At 31.8% G+C, this 22,495-nt stretch overlaps 2 protein-coding genes across 2 annotated transcripts; one reads left to right on the top strand and one right to left on the bottom strand.

Annotated features, from left to right (window-relative positions):
* Nucleotides 1-1,135: 1,135 nt before the first annotated feature.
* Nucleotides 1,136-5,762, top strand: LOC100233118 (uncharacterized). Its single transcript, XM_002272603.5, has 5 exons — nt 1,136-1,931; nt 2,568-3,032; nt 3,362-3,739; nt 3,819-3,886; nt 5,333-5,762. Exons 1-5 carry the CDS (start codon nt 1,362-1,364, stop codon nt 5,547-5,549), a joined length of 1,698 nt encoding a protein of 565 aa, XP_002272639.2. The 5' UTR covers nt 1,136-1,361; the 3' UTR covers nt 5,550-5,762.
* An 8,148-nt stretch (nt 5,763-13,910) lies between these two features.
* Nucleotides 13,911-14,979, bottom strand: LOC100259749 (transcription factor MYB8). Its single transcript, XM_019216410.2, has 3 exons — nt 14,814-14,979; nt 14,573-14,702; nt 13,911-14,482 (listed from the first exon to the last, which is right to left on the bottom strand). Exons 1-3 carry the CDS (start codon nt 14,944-14,946, stop codon nt 14,032-14,034), a joined length of 714 nt encoding a protein of 237 aa, XP_019071955.1. The 5' UTR covers nt 14,947-14,979; the 3' UTR covers nt 13,911-14,031.
* Nucleotides 14,980-22,495: the final 7,516 nt, after the last annotated feature.

Here is a 22,495-nt window from a genome sequence, read left to right on the forward strand (position 1 = left end):
TAACATGTATTTTTTTTTCTTAATACTTTTGAATATATTTTAAAAATAACTTTTATTTATAGGGTCTTATTTTTAATCATTTTTCATATTTTTATAATTATTTTTTAAAATGACCCTTAAAATACAAGTCAAAACCACTAAAAATATTTTCTAAATATGCCATCATTTCTACGTTTAACAATAAAAAACAATTTTTTATTTTTAATTATCAAATATTTTTATTTTTTACTTTGGAGAATAGAAAATTATTTGAAAAAAATTACCAACCAAAATCCTATTTTCCTTTTTTTAATTCCTAAATATATTTTTTTTTCTAAAAAAATATGAAGGTTCTATTTGGAAAGTATTTTACAAAATAGTTTTAAAAAATGGGTTTTGAGAATAGTTTTTTAAAACTATTATTTGATGTTTTGTAAACCAAACTCTATTTCAAAACCCGAGACAATTGTAATTTATTTTATCTTTTTAAATATGTTTTAAAAATAATTCTTATTTGTTTCTTTAATTTTAATTATTTTTTATATTTATATAATTATTTTTTCAAACAATCATTACAAAATAAGTAAAAAAACTAAAAGTAACTTTTGGTGTTTGTTTTCGGTTGAATACAAAAAATTAAAATATTTGACATTTTTTATCCTATTAAAAGTAATTTATTGATATTAATAATTAAATTGAATATATTGAAAATAAATTTACTTTAATTATGTTAATTGATATTAATAAATTATTTTTAATTCAATAAAAAAAATAAATATTTTGAATTTTTTTTTATTCAATAATAAAACAAACATCAATATTGTTGACTGGGAAAATGTGTTTTTCTGTTTTTAAAAGAAAAACTGTTTTAGAAAGCAATCAAACAGCAAACAGGCCGAACTCTCTTTGCATACAGCATCCATACATGCCCTAAACTTTTGTCATTTTTTCAAATATTCCTATTTTGGGGACGTGGCATCCTTGGAAGAAAAAGGAAAAAAAAAATTCCAAAAAAAAAAAGATTTGAAAATCCAGCCCTTCCTAGACTGACCGCCTAGGAGAAATCTAGGACATTGTTTGTGTATTGCCGCTTAAAATAAGAAAGAGAGAGGTAAAAAACATGACTGACAGACAGACCTTTGTTTGGGCGTGTAATTAAGAAAACCTGCACAAATGCTTCAAATGCAGTGTACCAAAATGCCTTTTCCCACTCCCAAAGTGGATGAAAATTACAAACAAACCCTAATCCCTCCCTCCCACTTTCTAAAACCCTAAAAGCCCTCTAACCCCCTGCAAGCACTCCTGCTTTTGCTTCTACTTCCCGCGCGCGCTATGTTCCGCTCAAACTTCTCTTTTCGACTTCCCCTAACAAATGCCCAGTGATGCAGAAGCTGTTCCGCCGAACCGCTTCTTCTGGTCCTATTCTTTTCACTTCTGGTAAGCCCCCACTGTCCCTGCACTCTTTACCACTTCCGCCCCGGCAACTCGCAATGCCGGCCACTGCTACCGCGTTTCACGGCGGCGGCCTCTCCAACCTCGCCTCCTCTTGGTCCACGAGAAAATCGATTTCCGTTGCCGCCGCTTTCGGAGGGGGAAACTGCCGCATCTGCCGGTGCTCGATTGAAGGAGGCGCCGGCGTCAGACTAGCCTGGGGCCGGACTCGGGGGGCGTGGTTCCGTGCGGGTTCGGAGGATGGGTTTACGGTAAAGACTGTGGAGAAGGGTTCGGGTGGTTGCAGCGTTGAAGATGAGGAAGATGGGGAGAAGGGTTCGGACGAGAAGCCGTTGAGATTGCAGAGGAGGCAGAGGGGTTCATCGTCGTTAAACAGTGGGGCTGTGGCTGCAAATGTTGATCTCTTGACGATTCCTGGCGTTGGTCCTAGGAATTTGAGGAAGCTTGTGGACAAAGGTATTGGTGGAGTTGCTGAGCTCAAACAACTCTATAAAGATAAGGTACTTTTGATCTTTAACAGCTGATTCATGATACATTTTATTCAAGCATCTTTCTCTGTGTTTAATGCTAGCCGGCTGTATATATAGACTTTTGATTGTCACTAGGAGTTTACATTGTCCTTCTGGGTGTGAAGTGTAAGGCGCATTTGGAATACATTGGATTGGTACCTTAACATTGGGTGTGAGATATAATTTTTTTTTTGTAATCTAGTTTCATATATTTGCCCTCAAGTGCCAGTGGAATTTCCTGTTCTTGGTTCGAACAAGACTATTTTTCTGGCTTTTGTCTGATTCTTCTGCTAATTTTTTTTAAATAGAACTTTAGACTTTGTTTGAACACGGATGATTTTTTTTTTCTTTTTTCGGAAATTACAACTGAAATTTTGTGTCTATGCTTGCCTCACTGTATTCGTGCCCAAATCTCATCCAACCATATTTCATCCCAAGGAACCTATGCTCAATTATGGACTTGCAAACTAGCTGTTGCTCATATAAAAGGCCATGTATTCAAGCCATTTGTTTAAAAAACTGAGGGCAAGCTCTTGTTTCATGTGCACAAAAGAATCTTCATATTATAGTTGGTATTTGGAGTACTATGGTCCTCATCATGTAAAGTGTTTTGGCTTGTGTTTGCAGTTTTTTGGGGAATCCAGTCAGAAGATGGTGGAGTTTTTGCGGAGTTCTGTAGGAATCATTCACAGAAATCATGCTGAGAGTATAACTACTTTCATCAAAGAAAGTGTTGATGAAGAATTAAAGGACAATTCCGACTCTGATGCAAAGCCTACCCAGAAGAAACGACTCACCTTCTGTGTTGAAGGAAATATCAGTGTTGGGAAGACGACTTTCCTTCAAAGAATAGCTAATGAAACACTTGAGCTACGTGATCTTGTTGAGATTGTTCCTGAACCTATTAACAAGTGGCAGGATGTTGGACCTGATCACTTTAATATATTGGATGCATTTTATGCTGAGCCACAACGGTATGCCTATACCTTTCAGAATTACGTGTTTGTTACCAGAGTTATGCAGGAGAGAGAGTCATCTGGTGGAGTTAAGCCTCTGAGGTTGATGGAGAGGAGTGTTTTCAGTGACAGGATGGTAAGCATGCTTTACTCCATTATTCCCTTCTATTAAGTGATGGAAAATTGAGCTTATCCTGCAATTCATAGTTTTAAATTTTGGGAAATCATATTTTGTTGACAAGACATTTCAAAAGTTTGACATTCTATGGACATACTAAAAAAGAATTTTTATGGGACTTTGTTAGTCTGGTAATTATGTTTCAATTTTGACCATGATTTCAAACTAATGGATTTGAAACTTAGCTGCTTTTTTCTTTTCCGGTTCTGCTTATGTATTCAAGAGAAAGAAATCTATTTTGTGAATTTCCAAACTTATGTATTTTATCTCATTGTTCTTTAATATAGGTATTTGTACGAGCTGTTCATGAAGCAAACTGGATGAATGAGATGGAGATCAGCATTTATGACTCATGGTTTGATCCCGTAGTTTCATGCTTGCCTGGGCTGATTCCTGATGGCTTCATCTATCTTAGAGCAACCCCTGATACCTGCCACAAGAGGATGAAGCTACGCAAGAGAAATGAGGAAGGGGGAGTCTCCCTAGAGTATCTACGTGATTTGCATGAAAAGCATGAGAGCTGGCTTTTCCCATTCCAAAGTGGAAATCACGGGGTATTGTCTGTCAATCAGCTACCTTTTGGCATCGATAGCTCTTTACATCCTGATATAAGAGATCGCGTGTTCTATTTGGAGGGTGATCATATGCATTCAAGTATTCAAAAGGTACTTCTGTTTCCTCATCCTTTTTTACTGCATGTTATTTTCATAAGATTCTAACTTAGGTTTGTTTGATAATGGCCAGGTTCCTGCTTTGGTCCTTGACTGTGAGCCAAACATTGATTTCAGCAAAGACATTGAAGCAAAGCAACAGTAAGATTATTTTCTGTAGATATCTTATTAGCATGCATGACAAATTAGGTTTGACTGAATAACTGTATTCCTGAATTTGCTGTGGTTATATGTCCCAAAACATTGTGTTGTTGGTCTAATGATTGGATACAAACTAACATGTTATCCCAGTGAGTTCCCACAAACTTTCTTGAGTGTTTTTCGGTTTTGTTAATACTCAAAAAGCTCAGAGAGTAGGCGTACAATTTATGTGCGTCTTAAGTACCCCAGATATCATGGAAAACCTTCTGAAACATTGCTTCTGCTTGGCAATTACAGTTGGCCTGATGACTTTTGAAGTTTAGGAGTTTAGCTTTGAATTGAAATTCTAATAAGGAAAGCAATAGTGTAGAAAGATCCTTTTGCTTAGTTTCATAGGCTTCTAAATAAGAGCCATGATCATGTTGGGCATGGGACTCCTCCATACATTCTCCTAAATAAGCTATTAATTTTGTACATGGCCAGCACACCTTTGATGCAAGGTGGGAATGGTGTCACAGACAGGGAACACAAGGGCATGCAGTTATATTGCTTTAGAATAGAAAAATATGTAACTCCAAAAATGAAGGCCTTGGGATTTTTATAGAAGCAATATAATAACTTGGGCAATTTTCATTCTTTTTCTTTTCTTTTCAATTGATCAACCTAAATATATGTATTTAAGATATGAATGCCTACAACCAAATCATGGACGACTCAAGATCTGGTTTATAGGGGTTATGTCCAGAAAGGTGGAATGAGTTTTATGGATTGTAAGGGTTAGACTGTGAGGTTTTAAGGAATCTGATTGTAAAACTTGATGGAATTTTTTTTGGGCAACAAGGATGGTGGCTGGAGTAAAGATTCTTATTCAAGAATGAAAGGTTTTGGGTTTGACACTGCTCAATCACACAGCTTGCAGGTGGTTATTTGAGCCAGTCAATTGACTTAAAAGATGCTTCTTAAAAGCCTATTGGGACCAAAAGGCTCAGTGGGTTATTGGTCTGGCTGGCTGCTGCAATCAACTTCACATTACACTGTTAGTTGCATATCAAGCAGGTAGAAAAATGAATTGGATATCATACTCTGCAAATGATGTGAAGTAAACAGTCACCTGTTAGTCTCTTCAAGAGTGGTGTTATCTCATGCCTATTCCATACTTTCCCATATCAAAGAAGAGAATTATGCTTTACATGTATTATTTTCCGCTTCTTCCCCTCTCATTTCTTCTATGGTTTGTGTTAACTTTGGATTTCGATGTGTTGAAAGGGATCTGAAAATGGCTAGGGCATTCGGGTCGGGTCGCACAATGAAATAAAGAAAATTTGTGCTATTATCTTCTTGAAAAATGGTTTTTTTGTGATGTTCCTATTGTGAATCATGGTGAAAATTGTCTTGATTTCACGGCATATGCATTTTATTTACATACTTGCCAATTTGCCTCTGCAGGTATGCTCGCCAAGTTGCAGAATTTTTTGAATTTGTGAAGAAAAAGAAAGAAGTGCCATCTCTGAAAGCCAGTGAAGAGGCAGCAGCAAAGAGTAGCCAAGCGCATGTATTGCTACCCCACAAAGGTGGACTGTGGGTACCAGATGGGAAGCATTTTCCAGAATCAGCCCTCAAATCTTTGGATTTCAGACGAGCCATGTCATTTCTTTCTGGTTAGCTCTCCCAGATTCATGTCTGAGAGGTATCTGTCTTTGTCTCTGGGAGCAATGGCAATGGCAATGGCAATGTGTTTATTTCCTATGTGCATGTAAAATTGTTTGTAACCCGGTCACCGTGGAGATGTAGAGTAGGTTGTATGCTCTTAAAACACTTTGGATGCTTGTGTTTTAGTTGTTGAATCTTGATTTGCAAAGGCAGTTTCCTCTCTTCATTTGATCGCCTTAATCCCCGTAACTTCAACTAATTACTTGCTAATTAATTGAAATTTGGGCTGCTTTCTCAAGTTGGTGTGCTGGAATGCTTCTACCCTCTGAAAATGGGAAATTAATGATGGGAATCATATTATAGAGTTGAGAGACAAATGAATGGTTTGGGCATTAAAGACGATTATGAAGTGTTGGGAATGGTTTGTTTAATATAAGTTTCATTCTACAAGGTTATAGAGCTATAATATCTTCATTTTTAGCCTTCATATTGCATAGTAATGTAATCAAGTTGCTTCCAGGCCATCATCTAATTATTTCTTAATGTGATCCCTTCGGAGTCATTTTAGAAAGGGTAAGGAATGGGAATAAGGATTAGGAGAAAAACAAAATCTTAATTCTTATTAAAAAAAAAAAAATCTGATTATTAAATGCTTTTTCCAAACAGGAGTTACTCCCTTTGAAAACTTTAAACAATTTTTAAAATTTTTAATTTTTTTAAATTTAATTAAATAAATTTGTCATAAATTGCTCTATTTTGTTATTATGAGAGGAAAAATTGTGTCACTTGTTCTATATATGTTCAAAACCAAAAAAAGAAAAAAAAAAAGATTAAATTATCAAGGAAGGTAGTGATATCTTATTCTTCTTGACTTTAAGACTATGTTTGGTTCTTAGAAATTATTAAAGAAAGTGAAAAAATATTAAGGGGAATAGTTTTTTCATATTTGGTTTCATTATAGAAAAAAAAAATTAAAATTAATTAAAAATTTATATATTTTAAAATTATTTAATCTTTATATAATTAAGAAAAATAAGTCAAATAAATTTAAAAAATCATACAAAAATAATTTATTGATTTTAATTTTTTCATTATTTTTCTTCAATTTTTTTTCTTTTTATTTTTCTTTACTATTTTCTTTCCCTCTCATTTTGGATCAAATTTTCTGACAACCAAACATGGTCTAAATGAAATTTGGAAGCTTTCTGTGAACTCGTAATAACCGTTTTAAACTTGTTCTATTAGAAGTGGAGTGGTCTGAGTATTGATGGTCATTTTTTATGGGACTCCCAAATGATATGAAATTTGTGGGTTTAATTATATATGAGAGGTTTGTATTTGACCCATTTTGACTCAATGGCCCACCAACTTAATGGGCCTCAGCTCATGCGAAAGCGCCCCACGCCCTAATGGATTCTGTGGCGCTATTCATATAATAACATACCCATACTTAGGAATTTCCACACGCCCACTCACTTTCTGACTGCTACCCACCTTTGAGCTTTTAACTAATCGTCTTTTCTTTCTTTCTTTCTTTTTTAAATTATTGCGTCTCCCACTCTCCCATCGCCACCCACCTTCCTTCTCTTTCTCTCTCCATTTAATAAAAACAAGGCTCTCCTTGGATGGATTCCGACCACATGCTTCAATTCCCTTCCCGAGTCCAGAAGTTTCCAGGGAAAGTTTAAAAAAATCATTGGGTTATGACATGCCCTCCACTTCTTTTGATATCCCCACATGGGCCTACTAGGCCGCAATTTTCTCCCCAACCAAACAGAGGAGAGACGTCCATGAGATTTGGAGACAACCAAAATTTTTATACCAGCAAGTCCATCACTAGACGGACAAACATCCCTTTTATATAAATATTTTGGTAGTAAATGGGAATAAAGTAGCTGTCAACTTCTACATTTTCTTAATCCCTCCTCTCAACTACTATCTTGCTCCAAAGTGTCCAACTATAATTTTAAGGTGGAAATAAGAGGGGTGACGAATTTTAATATGATAAGAAAAATAATTAAATTTTTTATAAAAATTAATTTTAATTTGTATAAGACATAAGTTTTTTAAATTTTTATTCAATTAATGAAAATATCCTTAACAAATGCTTTTATACCGTTCAACAATTGGATTAGAATATGCATATCTTTAATTGTTTTAATTAGCACTTCAATGTCAAAAACTTCATAATAAATAACCTCTAGTCGAGAGAGAAGTAACTTAGTGTTGGACATGATGCTTGATCTTAGAATCCTAATGACGACCAAGATTCTTTTATCATATTTTAAATTCGGGTGGGTTGGCCCACCCAACCCGACCTTTGATTGACTTGAACAATTGTTTTTAATATTCAATTGGAATTAGGTTTAAATTTTTTTCAATTTGAATTCTATTCAAACCTATTTCACTTGTTTTAACTTTTCGATATAAAGATTAAATAGTTTGAAAATGTATGAATTTTTAATTAATTTTAATTATATTTAATTTTCCTTGGTATTTTCATAGTACAACCCAATATAAGAAAATTATTTTCCTTTATATTAATTTTCTTTTTGATAATAACAAAAATTGAATTTGAAAAAAAGAGGTTTGTAATTGGTCTCTCATTGATATTTAAGCTATGAATAGAGGAGCTATTTATACACGACTAATTCTATAACAAGCTAACATGTTGGTTGGGTGGTTATAATCGATAAATAGCAGCTTGCATGATAGTTTGGTGACAACTAGCTGTTAGTTAACTAATTATTAATTATCTGATAGCCCCCCTCTCTAACCACCTTCCGATGAGATTCTAAGGGGTTTTGCATATATTGGCATACTCGATTAATGGAGAAGCTAATTTCGAGTCTAGTAGTGGTCACATATTACAGGGCTCTAGCAATGCTTATGAAAAGTTGAGGATAAACTATAACATCACTTCCAAAAGCTATCAAAGTTTGACCACCGTTCATTAGAAAGGTAAATCCTTTGGCAAATCGCATTTTAGCTTGAGCCAAAATATCTATAATATATTTCATTTGTGACAAATGTAATCCATATGAAGTATGAGTGACTTGAAAACCTAAGAAATAATTTACTAGACCAAGATCTTTTAAGGCAAACTCTTTATATAGATTTGTAATAAGATTAGTGATGACTTGAGAGTCATTACCAGTGACTAAAATACTTTCTACATAGACTAAAATAAAGGTAGAGTGAGCTATTGTAATCCTAACGAAGAGAGTTTGATCAGATTTAGAAGATTGAAAGCAAAAAAGTGCCAATGCAGACTGAAGCTTATCAAACCAGGCTCTAGGAGCTTGCTTCAAACCATATAAGGGGTTATGTAATTTATACACATTTTCTAGGCATTTAGGATCTTCAAATCTTGAGGGTTGAACCATGTAAATCTCTTCTTGAAAGGTGCCATTCAGAAAGACATTATTGATGTCCAATTGTCTAACATTCTAGTCCTTAGACAAGGCTAGAGTAAGAACAACTCTGATGGTGGTAGACTTCACAACAGAGTTGAAGGTTTCTAAAAAATCAAAACCAACAAGCTGATAGAAACCTTTAACTACTAATTGTGCTTTGTAGTTTTGAATGGTCCAATTTGAATTTTCTTTAATTTTAAACACTTATTGACACCCAATAACTTTTCTATTAGTTGGAAGTGATTCCAAGGATGAGGTTGCATTCCTTAATAGAGCCATGTACTCCTTATTCATTTTTGCCTTCCAATGCTCATGTTGAAGAGCTTCTTCAATTGTTGAAGACTCTTTTTGGGTAATGTAAACTTTAGGTTTGTAAATACCAAACATGGAAGGAGTATGAACTCGAGAAATGGAAGATATTGAAAGTAGTTAGAGACTATTGTCAATAGGAGTAGGATCATATGAAGAAGGAACACATTGAGGTGATTATGAGGATGAAGTAGATTCAATGAGAGATAAATATTGGGAAACCTTGGATTCCTCCATTCCTAGGCCCTAGATCATTAAGGTGCATGTAATCCGATCTTAGACTTCTCTAGATTTAGGCACATTGATAGAGGTGAGAGAGAGGAATCAAGAAAATGGTGTAAATTGTGACCTCGTACAACTGCTAGAACTTTTTTCACCATAAGAGAAAGTTTGAGCAATCTAATTTGATAGAGAATGTATGATTGAAAACAATTGGAGATACTTGGTTAGAGCTTGAAGCTTGATTAGCCATGGCAGAAATATGTGAACAATTAGAAGTTCCTAGAGATGCTTTGATACCATGATAATAACTACAATTGAATTAGAAGAGAAGAAGTTTGTAATTGATCTCTCATTCATGTTTAAGCTATGAACAGAGGAGCTATTTATACATGAGTAACAACCAATTCTATAACAAGCCGACATGCTGGTTGAGTGGTTATAACTGAATAACAACTAGTATAATAGTCTAGTAACAACCAACTGTTAATTAACTATCAATTATCTAACACGTTCCTTAGTATTTTATGAGAATCAAACATGAGTTAAATGAAAATTTCAAACTTTCTTTGAACTCATTATACCTCTTTTAAACTTGTTGTATTAGAGATGAAGTGGGTTAAATATCAATGGTGATTTTTCATATGAATCCCAAATGACATGAAATTAATGGGTTTAAAATAAGAGGTTTGTATATGACCCGTTTTGACATGTTTAATTTATCAAATCATTTGGATATAATTATGACTTTACTCATAATTTTGTATATTAAAGAAGGCTTTTATTAATAGTCATTACTTAATGATCCACTCTCTCATGGCCCACCAACTTAATGGGCCTCTTAGGCCATGCTAAAGCACCCCCAAAATGTGGGACATGTTCTAGTATTCATAAAATAAATATATGGTGTTCATACAAAAAAATATTTATTAAAAGAGTTCCATCCCCATACTTAGAATTTCCACATGCCCACTCTCTTTCTGACTGCCCCATCACATACCCACCTTTAAGCCTTTAACTAACCATCTGTCTTTTCTTCTTTAAACTATTCTCTCTCCTCCCACTCTCCCATGCCATCACCCACCTTTTCCCCCAACCAACTCTCTTCTCTTTCTCTCTCCATTTTTAAAGTATATAATAAAAACAATGCCCTCCTTCTCTGAATTCTGAAACACATGCTTCAATTCCCTTCCCAAGTCTCAAATTTTCCAAGCTCAGTTCAAGAAAATCATTGGGTTATCACTTATGACATACCCACCACTCTTTTGATATCCCCACATGGGCCTACTTGGCCGCAATTTTCTCCCCAACCAAACAAAGGAAGACGTCCAAGAGACATGGAGAAAAATAGTTACCAACCAAATTTTTTGTACCAGCAAGTCCATCACTGGACGGATTGTTGCATGACCAGACAAACATCCCTTTTATATAAATATTTTTGTAATAGTAAATGGGAATAAAGTAGCTGTCAGCTTCTACATTTTCTTAGTCCTTCCTCTCAACTACCATCTTTGCTCCCAAGTGTCTAGCAATGATTTTTAGGTGGAGATAAGAGTGGTGACGAATTTTAATATATGTATGAAAAAAATTAAAATTAAAATCTTTATAAAAATTAATTTTGATTTATATGATATTAATTTTTAAATTTTTTTTATTCAATTAATGAAAATATCCTTCACAAGTGATATCATATTGTGAAAAAATTTGACTAGAATACAAATATCTTTAATTGTGTTAATTATTATTTTGATATCCAAAACATCGTAGTAAATAGTAATTTTACAAACCTCTAGTTGATAAATATTTTAGTATTGGGCATGTCTCGTAATCTTAGAATCCTAATGACGATCAAGACCCTTTTATCATATTTTAAAATTAGAGGGACAACTTGGGTGGGTTGGCCCCACCCAACCCAATTGACTTTGAATAATTATTTTTAACATTCAATTGGAATGATGTTTAAAATTTTTTAATCTGAATTTAATTTAGATTAGGTCTTGAACAAGTTTAACCCTAATTTGAATTAATGATTTTATAATATTTATAATTTATATTACTCTATAATATATATAATTTTGGTTCATTTATAATTTAATTTTAATATAAATTTATATAAAAGAAAAATTTTAGCAAACATTGTTGATGGATTGTAAATAATAAATTAATAAAATTAAATCTAATCCAACTCATCCAAGTTTAGAAAAAGGGTGTTTGATTAGCTTAGGTTGCACATATCAAATTAAAGGTTAAATTGGGTTGAGCTCGGGTTAACCACCAACCCACCTCGGTTTCAATTTACTTTTCATAAGTATTCAAATACAATAATAAATGAAAAATTTCCATTTCCAAATATGTCAAAATATAATCAATTACTTTCTATTTTGAGTAATAATAGTAAATTACTTCATATCATAATTAAATTACTTGTTATTTCTATATAATTAAATAATTTAAGTATTCTCGTGGTGAACAATGATTAATGCACGCTAAAGAGGAGTGTGACCCACTACATTTTTGCTTTAAAAATTTGTTTATAGTGTTAAGTTTGTTTATATTTATAACATTTTATTTTTAATAAGCATTAAAAAGTAAAAAAAAAAAAATCAATATTTTATTTTTTTATTTAAAAAAGTCAAATATTTTATTTTTTTATTCATTAAAAAATTATAATAAATCATGAAAAAAATAGAAAAATAAATAAATTTAAACAAATTTTTTTAAAAAAAGCATCCTCTTAAATATGAATTTAACTTATTTTTTAAAAAATATTTAAAATTGAGATCAAAAAAAGCTTTTTAGATGTCAATATTTAAAAAATAAGATTTAAAAACATATTCATTTTAAGGCAAAAAATTTCTATCTAGAAATTATTATTGTTATTATTTATTTATTTATTTATTAAAAATAAAACCTAGTCAAACAACACCAAATAATCATCTTTCACTAATATAATTAATCATCTTTCACAAAGACATTTTGAGGAGAATTTTAATGGTTTTGAGGGTTGGAAATCTAAAATGATTTGACCCATAAATTTTTATCTTTTATTTTTTTTAATTTAAAAAATCACTAATTTTAACAAACCATCTTCATTGCTTTTTAATAAATTATAAATTAAAAAACTCTTAACTTAGGGTTCTGTTTGGATACATTTCCTATTTTCATTTTCTTAAAAAAGAAAAAAATTGAATGTAACATGTAAGAAAAATTATTTTAAAAGATAATCATTTTTAAATATTGTTTTTTTTTAATTTAAAAATTTGAAAATAATTTTTAGAGATATAGGTTAAGTCCATATTTTTATAGAAGAGTCATTATATTTTAGATAAGGTTATTATTATTTTCTATTTTTAATATTACAAAACAAGAAAGTATATTAAACTTTAGAGACCTATTAATTAACCCTTATCTCTTTTGCCTAATCTACATGAACCAAAAGCTATTCAATTTTTTTTTTAATTATATATATATTTTTTGTGTAATTTAAAGTATTTTTAAGTTAAAACGAGAAATAATCTTACCTATAAAAGATTGTTTTTATTTTATTTTATTTATTTTATGGTTTTTAAAATAACAATTTTTTTTTATATAAAAGAAAGTGATTATTAGATTTTTGTAATTTTGAATGTTATCTTTATAAAATGAGAATAGTTAATTATTAAGTGGCTATTTGAATATATATATATATATATATATAAATTATTTTTTATTTTTAAAGTTAGAAACTTATATGTAAAAATAATTTTTTTTTGTAAAAATATATAAATTTATTTTTCTTTAAAATTACTTTAAAAACTTTAAAATTTGAAATAGTAGATTTTTTTTATACCTCAATTTTTTTTAAAGAATTTCAATACTTATATAATAGTTACTATTATTATATTATTTTATATTTTTAAAAATAAATATAAGTAATATATCCATAAGACACTTAATTTTTTCACTTTAAAATTAATTGCGCCATCCCCAAAACATCTTATAAAATAGAAAAGTTCAGATGGCTTCCTTTTATGAAAAGTTAAAAAAATTAAAGTGTTGAAGAATATAGTTTTCCTATTTTAATATTTCTATTTTCTAGCTTCTTTCTTTGGTGGAATTCAAATATAAGAAAATCACTAACAATGTGATGTTCTTTTTAAATTATTTTCGATTATCAGATTATAAATTTATATTTATAAAATATCCGTTCATAAGTAATTTTCAAAAGCAATTTTAATATTTTTAACACTTCAAAAATTTTATAGATTTTCGTAAAAGTTCACTTCTAATAATAGCAATCTTAAAACATAAATTAAAAAAAAAATCTAATCATTAATGTAATCATTTATGGAAATAGAAAATTGAGGTTGTGATGGGCTGATAGCATGAATGAATTCATAAGAAGTCAATCCTTTAGTCAAGATGAAGAGTTGAAACATCACTTTACGACATCATTCACAAAAAGTCCCAAGTCAGGATTCAAATACTTTATTCCTCTATGGAAAATTTCCCACCCACCAAACACTCTAAATCCTTACTACATATCTTATCATCTCAGCATCAAATTTCCTTTTACAAAGTCAAATTAAAGTCTTGATTATAGCATTTTTGGCATTGATGGGAATCTTCATTGCTCAGCTGGCAGCAACCCACGCAAGCACCTGCATCCTCATCGGGACCATCTGGCGCAGTAGTCCGCCGTAGCTTCGATTCCGCAGTAGACTCCGATGGAGTCGGAAAAAGCGCGAGGGTGAGCTCGAGGTTGACGTGCTCTTCCTCTCCGTCCGGGAATTGATTTGGTTGCTGCTCTGGTGGCGGCTGTGGTGGCTTCTCAGCGCCGTCGATTGTGGCGGCGGTCAAAGCGCTGCTGCAATTGCCTTCTTCGGTGGTGGTTGGTTTGGTTGGCTGATGAGTCTTTGGATCGATTCCGCCCCTGAGGAGCCTCCGTCTGATGTGAGTGTTCCAGTGGTTCTTGATCTCGTTGTCTGTTCTTCCGGGCAATCGCCCCGCGATCAGCGACCACCTGCCATTGGATTTCAAACACTTCGATTTTCAGTTTCAGTCTAAAGCTGTTTGGCTATCTAGAAAATGTGAGATCCTGAGAAATTCTTACTTGTTTCCTAGCAATTTGTGAAGTTTGATGATGAGTTCGTCTTCATCTATGGTGAAGTTTCCGCGCTTGACATCAGGCCGAAGGTAGTTTATCCACCGAAGCCGACAACTCTTGCCGCATCGGAGCAATCCTATCAGACCAACAATAAACCAAACTCTAAATCTCAATCCTCCGTTTGGTAGCCGAGAAAACACTAAAAATGAAGAAGAAGAAAAAAAAACGAAATTCTGAACATACACACCAGCGGCTTTGGGAAGAGATCGCCAGGATCCATGGCCATTCATACGGATGTATTCGATGAGGCGGTCGTCTTCTTCTTTGGTCCAAGCACCTCGGTTGGTGTGGGCTTTGTCGCAGCAAGGCTTTCTACCCATGATTGCCGCACGGGTTGCTTTGGAAATCGAAGCGGCGTGGAGTTGAGTGAGGAAGTGAGGGATTTATTTATATGGAAAGAAGGGAAGGTGGGGGAAGGGGGAAGGTGGGGGAGGGCAAAGGGAGTGAGTGGGGCCCATGAGTTGGTGGGATGCGGTTTGACTGAGTTGGTGGGAACGACAAGCGGTTTCGAATACGGCCCTGTTTGGTTGGTAAGGCCTCTTTTTACGTGTTTGCGGCTCCTCCACCCTCTGTTTTGCTATTGCAAACCATTTGATTTTCATGTAGTTTCTCATTTCCCCCATACGTATGTGATGTTGTCTTATTTATTTTTGTCTCTCTTTCCATCTATGGAGTGTTGAAATGTTGTTGTTACTAGAAGGAGATCTCGAGGGATTCCTGTTCCCTTTTAGAAGGAGAGTAAAGTGGAGTTTGGAAAGAAATTTTTATCAATTTGAGGGAATTGGTAGTGATTTTATTGGATTGGTGAAACCTTGACTCAAATTTAATGAAAGGTTTGAATTTTCTAATTCGACTTTTTGTAAAAGATTTTTTTGAGGTTTGCTTAAATAATGTTGGGATTGATCCATGCAATTCAAACCTTTCAAGTTGGAGAGAAATGAAATATTACTAGTAACGGTTCTAAATTTTACAAACAACACTTTTATCGATAAAGGTCTAATTTAAAAAAAAAAGTCAACGTATTATATGATGATCTCTTAAATCTAATTATAACGATTTATTTTTCGAAAAGTTATAAACTAATGAGATAATGTCATATTTGTAGTTGGTTGTTTGTTTGTCGTGTTGAGGGGTTGGTGAAACCTCAACCTATGAATCTAACGCAAGGATTAGATTTCTCAATAGAGGTCTTTTTTTTTTTTGTAAGATTTTTTTTATGAGTTGTTCCGCAGGTGCTGAGATTAATGTGTATATTGTAAGTTTCAATAAGAAAGATTTGAGAGAATACTTAGAGCGATTCCGATTGAAATGTTGTTGTTACTAGAAGGAGATCTTAAGGGATTCGAATTCCCTTTTAGAAGAAGAGTAAAGTGGAGTTTGGAAATAAATTTTTATTGCAATTTGAGCAAATTGGTTGGGTTTTTATGGATTAGGGTTGGTAAAGCCTTGACTCAAATTTAATGAAAGGTTTGAATTTCCTAATTCAAGTTTTTGTTAAAGATTTTTTTGAGGTTTGCTCGAATAATGTTGGGACGATCCATGTAATTCCAACCTTTCAAGTAAGAGATATGAAATATTACTAATAACGGTTTTAAACAAGATTAAGTTTTATAAACAACACTTTACCGGTAAAGGTCTAATTTTAGGAAAAAAAGTTTAATGCATTAAATAATGATTTCTTAAATCCAATTATAATGGTTTGTTTGTTTTTTTTTTTTTTTTTTCCGAAAAGTTATAAGCTAACGAGATAATGTTATATTTGTGGTTGGTTGTTTGTTTGTCGTGTTGAGAGGATAGTGAAATCTCAACCTAAATTTAATTAGATTTCTCAAATGGAGGTTTTTTCTTTCTTTCTTTTATTTTTTTGGTAAGATTTTTACTTTATTTATTTAATGAGTTATTCCAAAGGTGCTGAGATTAATGTGTGTATTGCAAGTTTCAATAAAATGTTTTTGAAAGAATACTTAAAGGGTCTTTAATAAATTAATTTAATAACTTAATGTGACTTAATAACTTAATTTAAATAATTAAATAATTTATCATTTTTAGTAAAATGCCTTAATAGTACAACTTAACGTTAATTTTAACTTTAAGTATTAAATTAAAATAGTTATCTTAGAGGGTGTTTGATAAAACTTAATACTTATTACTTAATAACTTAAATTGACTTTAAGTTAAATTATTTTTAAATTATTAACTTAAAACTTATTACTTATTTTTTTACTTTAAGTATTAAGGTTGTTTGGTAAAGTTGACGTAAGTTTTATTCAAATCATCAAATTGACATATTTACCCTCATTAATTTTAACAAAGATTTATATTTTCACTAATGTTAATTAAAAATATTATTTATTAAACATTCATGTTTAAAGTATTGTAGAAGTATAAGATAACTACAAAAATATTTATTATAAAAGATGAGTTGTGAATGTAAAATCCTATTTATAAAATATATTTTCACTAAATATGGATAAATGAGGTGAAAGATATTAAGATTAATAATAAGTTAACTATTTTAACTTAATATTTAATGTTATTTTTTTTACTTTAAGTTATGATATTAAGTTATTTTATCAAACATGTTTAATTTATTTAATGACTTAATATATTTTAATAATTTAATTTAAGACATTAAGTAAATTAAACATATTTGGTAAAATAACTTAATAGTATTATTTAAAATTAAAAATAACTTTATGTACTAAGTAAAAACAATTAACTTATTATTAATTCCACATCTTCATTTTACTTTTTTGCTTACATTTGCTCTGGTTACCTCTTCTACATCCACAATCTACTTTGCTACTCTACGACCTTCGTTATTACTCGACCTTAATTGTCGCTCTACCTCCATTGCTACTTCAAATCTCCTTGGTTGATGAATAGGTTACATTCTATTTCTCATTTTTCAATTGAAGCCCTAGATGTGAAATTGCTTCTCATGTTTCTAGATAGTGTTGATTGTTTTTTTCCCCTCTTTTTGGGATTAAATTTGAGTAGTGTTTGGTGACCAAGAAAGCTACAAAAAAAAAAAGAAAAAAGAAAAGAAAAGAAAAAACCATGTTTGGTCGCTTGAGAAGATGAAAAACTTAAAGAATTGTAATATGTGTTTTTTAGGGTTTATTTTTTACTTCTTATTTTTAATTGACTAATGTTAAAAAATTTTGATGTGAGGGGGGTTTTTTTTTAAAAAAATTTTGAATGAGATGATTTTAGCAATTTGTTTGAGTGTTAAGAAAATGTTGGAAGCTAAAAAGAAATTAAATAATTGATTCTTTAACTTGTCATATTTAGGATCTGGGAAATAGAAACCTTCCATCAATTGATAGTTTAATGAAGCTATGCGGTTTAGTTGACAGTTTTTTCCCCTATTTCTTCATCATCTCTTTCTCTTCTCTCTCTTCTCAATTTTTTTAATTTCCTCGCATTTAGTTGTTAAGGAAACAAACGGAAAGGGAAAGAAAACAAAATATAAATTCGACTTTAATTTATGTTGGTTTCTTTCTTAAATGGAAGATCTCAATCATCATAATGGGATGGTATTTTGCTTAGTCGAGTGGACGTTTTTTTTTTCTATCTAATGGATTGTAACCCTTAATTTGGAGATGCAATGGTTCTAAATTTTTTCCTTTTCGTACATTTTCTTACAAACTAATATACTTATTAGAAAATTGAAAGAACAAAAGATATATATTAGATTCAAAATGTTATTTCCTTTTTTAGCTGTTAATTGAATTTGTCCATAGAGATTCATTTGTGTTGGACATTTTTGTAGGCATTGCTTCTCAATTGCAAAGATGCAATTTGTTGGAACAACTATTTTCTAATATAGCTTTAGAAGTTGATGACAAAGGAAGAGATGAGTTTGTTGTGAGTGTCAATACAAAGAACAATATTCTACCCACTTATATTACTTTTTTCCAAATTTTTTTGGAATGGATATTATGAGTTTATAATATATATATATATATATATATATTGAGTTTTATGAACTAATCTATTAAGTTTAGTTAATGTTTCTATTGTAACTTTTTTTCCTTATATTAGTTTTTTTGGGTGAGTTGGAAGTTGCACTCCCAAAAAATTAAGTATTATAGACCCACTTATAGTTACTTTTGCGATAGATTTAAGCTATCACAAATTTCTAACACACCTATTTCATCGCAAATTGAATTGTTCGTATTATAGAATTTATTGTCCAACCCCTTTCTTTTATTCTATTTGTTTTGGTTATTTTTAGAATAAAATTGAAGAATGTTTTGCTCTCTCTCTCTCTCTTTCTCTCTCTCTTTGTTTGTTTCATCATATGGTATTAGAGCTTTAAGCATTTACTACCCCTTTATTTTTTTTCTTCTTTTATGGCGTGAGGTAGTGTAAAAAATTGACAAATTGTCGGCACCACAAATTTGCTTTCCATGGAGGATTCATCTAGTCTTTATTTCTTGCACAACTAAGATCACCCAAGGCTTGCTCTTATTTTCAATCAACTCACAATATCGAATTATAATTCCTAGAGTCATACCATGACCATAACTCTTACTACTTAGAACAAGGTTGGATTTGTAGATGGAAGCATTCATCGGCCTCATTTGAGTAATCTTCTCATTGGTGTTTGGACTCACTACAATAGTATGGTTATTTCTTAGCTTCTTAATGTTGTAGCTCGAGACATCATCGATAGCCTATTACCTATCTCCACCACCACTGAAATTTGGAATGATTTATGTGAACGATTTCATTAGAATAATGGTTTACAAATTTTCCAAATCAAGAAACATCTAATTGAATTGTATCAAAGTGTCTTAGATGTAAATACCTACTACACTCGACTCAAAATTCTTTGGGATGAACTTAAGGATTTTCAAATGCTTCTAATTTGCGAATGCATAGCTACATGAAGTTGGATATATTACCAAGAACGAGAATATGTAATGCAATTTTTTATAGGCTTGAACAATTTTTATACACAAACTCGCACTTAGATTCTTTTGATGGATCATTTACCTTCTCTCACTAAAGTTTTTAGTTTGGTTGTTTAGAAAGAACACCAATGCACCTTTAACAATAAATCTTCACCTTCTCTTGATTCGATGTTGTTTGGAGACCCAAATTTCCTAATTATTATTTCAAGAAATTTCACCCCATAATCCAAATGTGAAAGACCTGTTTGCTCACATTGTGGTATTCAGGAGCACACCATTGACAAATGTTATAAGTTCTATGGATGTTCTTTTGGTTACAAGTCCAGATCAAAAGTCTCTCAATAAAAGACACAAGTTAATCAAGTAGCTTCCACTATGAAAGATGATTCGAGTTCCTTTGATAACCTTATTGGATCTCTCACTACAAGTCAATGCTAGCAACTATTGCTTTTCTAAGTTCTCAACTCCATAGTAGCTCTCAAATTCTTCCAGAATCACAATGGACTAGGCCTTTTATGGTTAATTTCAATGGTATACTCTCTTTATCCTCTATGTTAGTTAACCATTTAATTCTCTCATCCTCCTGGATTTTGGACATTGGTGCTACACACCATGCTTCTTGTTCTTTGAAATTTTTCTTTCATTCTAACCCCATTAATAATTTATTTGTCACTTTTCTTGATGATCACTCCATCCCTATTAGTCACATAAGGTCAATGAAGCTTTCTAATAATCTTATCTTCATTAATGGTTTGTTTGTTCCAAATTTTAACTTCAATCTCCTTTTTGTTAGTGCCATCACACAAAGTCATCATTACTCAATCATTTTTATTTTTTATTCTTGAGTTATTAAGGACCATTCATAAGCCACAGTGATTGGGATATGTAGAAGGTAGGACAACCTTTATGTTTTGGATTTTCCAAGTTATAATCATCAATTTGTTAATGTTTTAGCCAAATGTAATGAAGTTGTTTCAGTCTCAAATTGAACTTTGACATTCTAGATTAGGACATCCATTTTATGTAAAAATCCAAACTCTAAGAAATACATTGCATATCAATCAAATTATAGACATACTTTCATGCTATTTCATGTGTCATTTGGCTAAGCAACGTAGATTGCTTTTTTATTTCTTCTAATAATTTGTCTATTGCACCTTTCCATTTAATACACTATAATATATGGAGTCCATTTCACATTCTCACAACAAAAGGTTATTGTTATTTTCTTACCATTGTGAATGATTGCACTCATTTTACCTTAGTTTACCTATCGTATGCTAAATTTGATGTTGTTCATGTTTTTCTTGAGTTTGTCAATTTAATTCAAAATCAATTTGGCATGAAAATAAAATCTGTACATTTTGATAATACCTCTGAATTGTCATTCTCTAAATTCTTTCGTGATTAGGGAATCCTTTCTTTTCATTCTTGTGTTGATACTCAACAACAAAATTTTGTTGTAAAACAAAAACACCAACATATTCTCAACGTGGTATGAACTTTACATTTTCAAATCTCACATTCCTTTAGCCTATTGCGGTGATTGTGTTTTGATCGCCTTATACCTTATCAACAAAAGTCCTTCAACACTTTTATCTAACAAAATCCCCACTGAACTACCTTGGAACAAACAACCATGTTATTTTTATTTTTATGCTTTTAGTTACCTTTGTGATGCTCCATACTAATGCATCATCATTTCAAATTTTCACCACATGCCACACAAGTTGTCTTTCTTAGCTATCCTCTTGGATATAAAGAATACAAACTTCTTAATCTTACTACTAATGCAATTTTTATTTCTTGGGATGTTGAGTTTCATGAGTCAATTTTTCCTTTTAAGAACATTCTCTCTCATACTTTCACTTATAATTTCTTTTCCAATAGAGTTTTGTCTTTTTCTATTTCACCTTCTCGTGAACAAAGTTCTCTATAGATTCTTTAACCACCTCACATTTCCTGTTAAATGATTCCAATCCTAACATCATTACTTGGTTATCTCAAGTTTTGCACCACCCCTTTTATTTACAAGACTATCATTGTTACTCTGCAACCAATATTTGTAACTTTACTTCTCATTCATTATCTCAAGTCATAGGATATGACACACTATTTCCTAGTCACAGAACCTTTATCCATTCTATTTCCTCTCACCATGAGCCTACTTCTTATTTTGAGGTTGTTACCATTCTAGAATGGCAAGAAGCTATGACTGTGGAATTTAAGGCCCTTGATAGCAATGGAACATGGTCTTTGACTTCCTTACCACCTTGTAAACGTGTTGTCTACAAATAGGTCCATCACATTAAATATCAAGCTGATGGAAGTATAGAGTGATATAAATCTTATTTGCTTGACAAGGGTTATACTCAACAAGAGGGCATTGATTATTTTGAGACTTTTTCCCCTATTGTTAAACTTATTATGAAAGTTCTTCTTACTTTTGCAGCTATTCAAGGATGGAAAGTCTTACTTAGCTTGATGTTAACAACACTGTTCTTCATGATGATTTATCTAAAGAAGTGTACATGTCATTGTTGTCAGGTTTTCACCATGAGGGGGAGTCCTTTCTTGTTAATGACATGTGTAAGCTTCACAAGTCTCACTATAGGTCGAAACAAACCTCTAAACAGTGGTTTTCCAACTTCTCTAATACTTTTCTAGAAGAAGACTTTACAGAATTTGCTACAGACAACTCTTTATTTATTAAAGGAAATGGAAGTTCATTCATGACATTATTAGTTTATGTTGATGACATGGTAATAGCTAGTAATAATCCATGTGATATTGATGGCCTAAAGAAGGCCTTTGACAACTGATTCAAACTAAAGGATTTGGGAACCTTGAAATATTTCCTTGGAGTTGAAGTAGCTAGATCCTTAAGTGGAATTTCATTGAGCCAAAAACATTATGCCTTACAACTTTTGTCTTAAGCAGGTTTCCT

The sequence above is a fragment of the Vitis vinifera genome, chromosome 18 (assembly GCF_030704535.1).
Source record: "Vitis vinifera cultivar Pinot Noir 40024 chromosome 18, ASM3070453v1".
Lineage (NCBI taxonomy): Eukaryota > Viridiplantae > Streptophyta > Magnoliopsida > Vitales > Vitaceae > Vitis > Vitis vinifera.

Excerpts from the sequence above, each read along its gene's own strand:
- LOC100233118 (XM_002272603.5), top strand. The coding sequence starts at position 1,362 with ATGCAGAAGCTGTTCCGCCGAACCGCTTCTTCTGGTCCTATTCTTTTC. Across the intron at positions 3,740-3,818 it reads TGCATTCAAGTATTCAAAAG|GTTCCTGCTTTGGTCCTTGA; the intron begins GTACTTCTGTTT and ends GATAATGGCCAG. Across the intron at positions 3,887-5,332 it reads GACATTGAAGCAAAGCAACA|GTATGCTCGCCAAGTTGCAG; the intron begins GTAAGATTATTT and ends TTGCCTCTGCAG.
- LOC100259749 (XM_019216410.2), bottom strand. The coding sequence starts at position 14,946 with ATGGGTAGAAAGCCTTGCTGCGACAAAGCCCACACCAACCGAGGTGCT. Across the intron at positions 14,703-14,813 it reads ATCTCTTCCCAAAGCCGCTG|GATTGCTCCGATGCGGCAAG; the intron begins GTGTGTATGTTC and ends TTGGTCTGATAG. Across the intron at positions 14,483-14,572 it reads CACAAATTGCTAGGAAACAA|GTGGTCGCTGATCGCGGGGC; the intron begins GTAAGAATTTCT and ends ATCCAATGGCAG.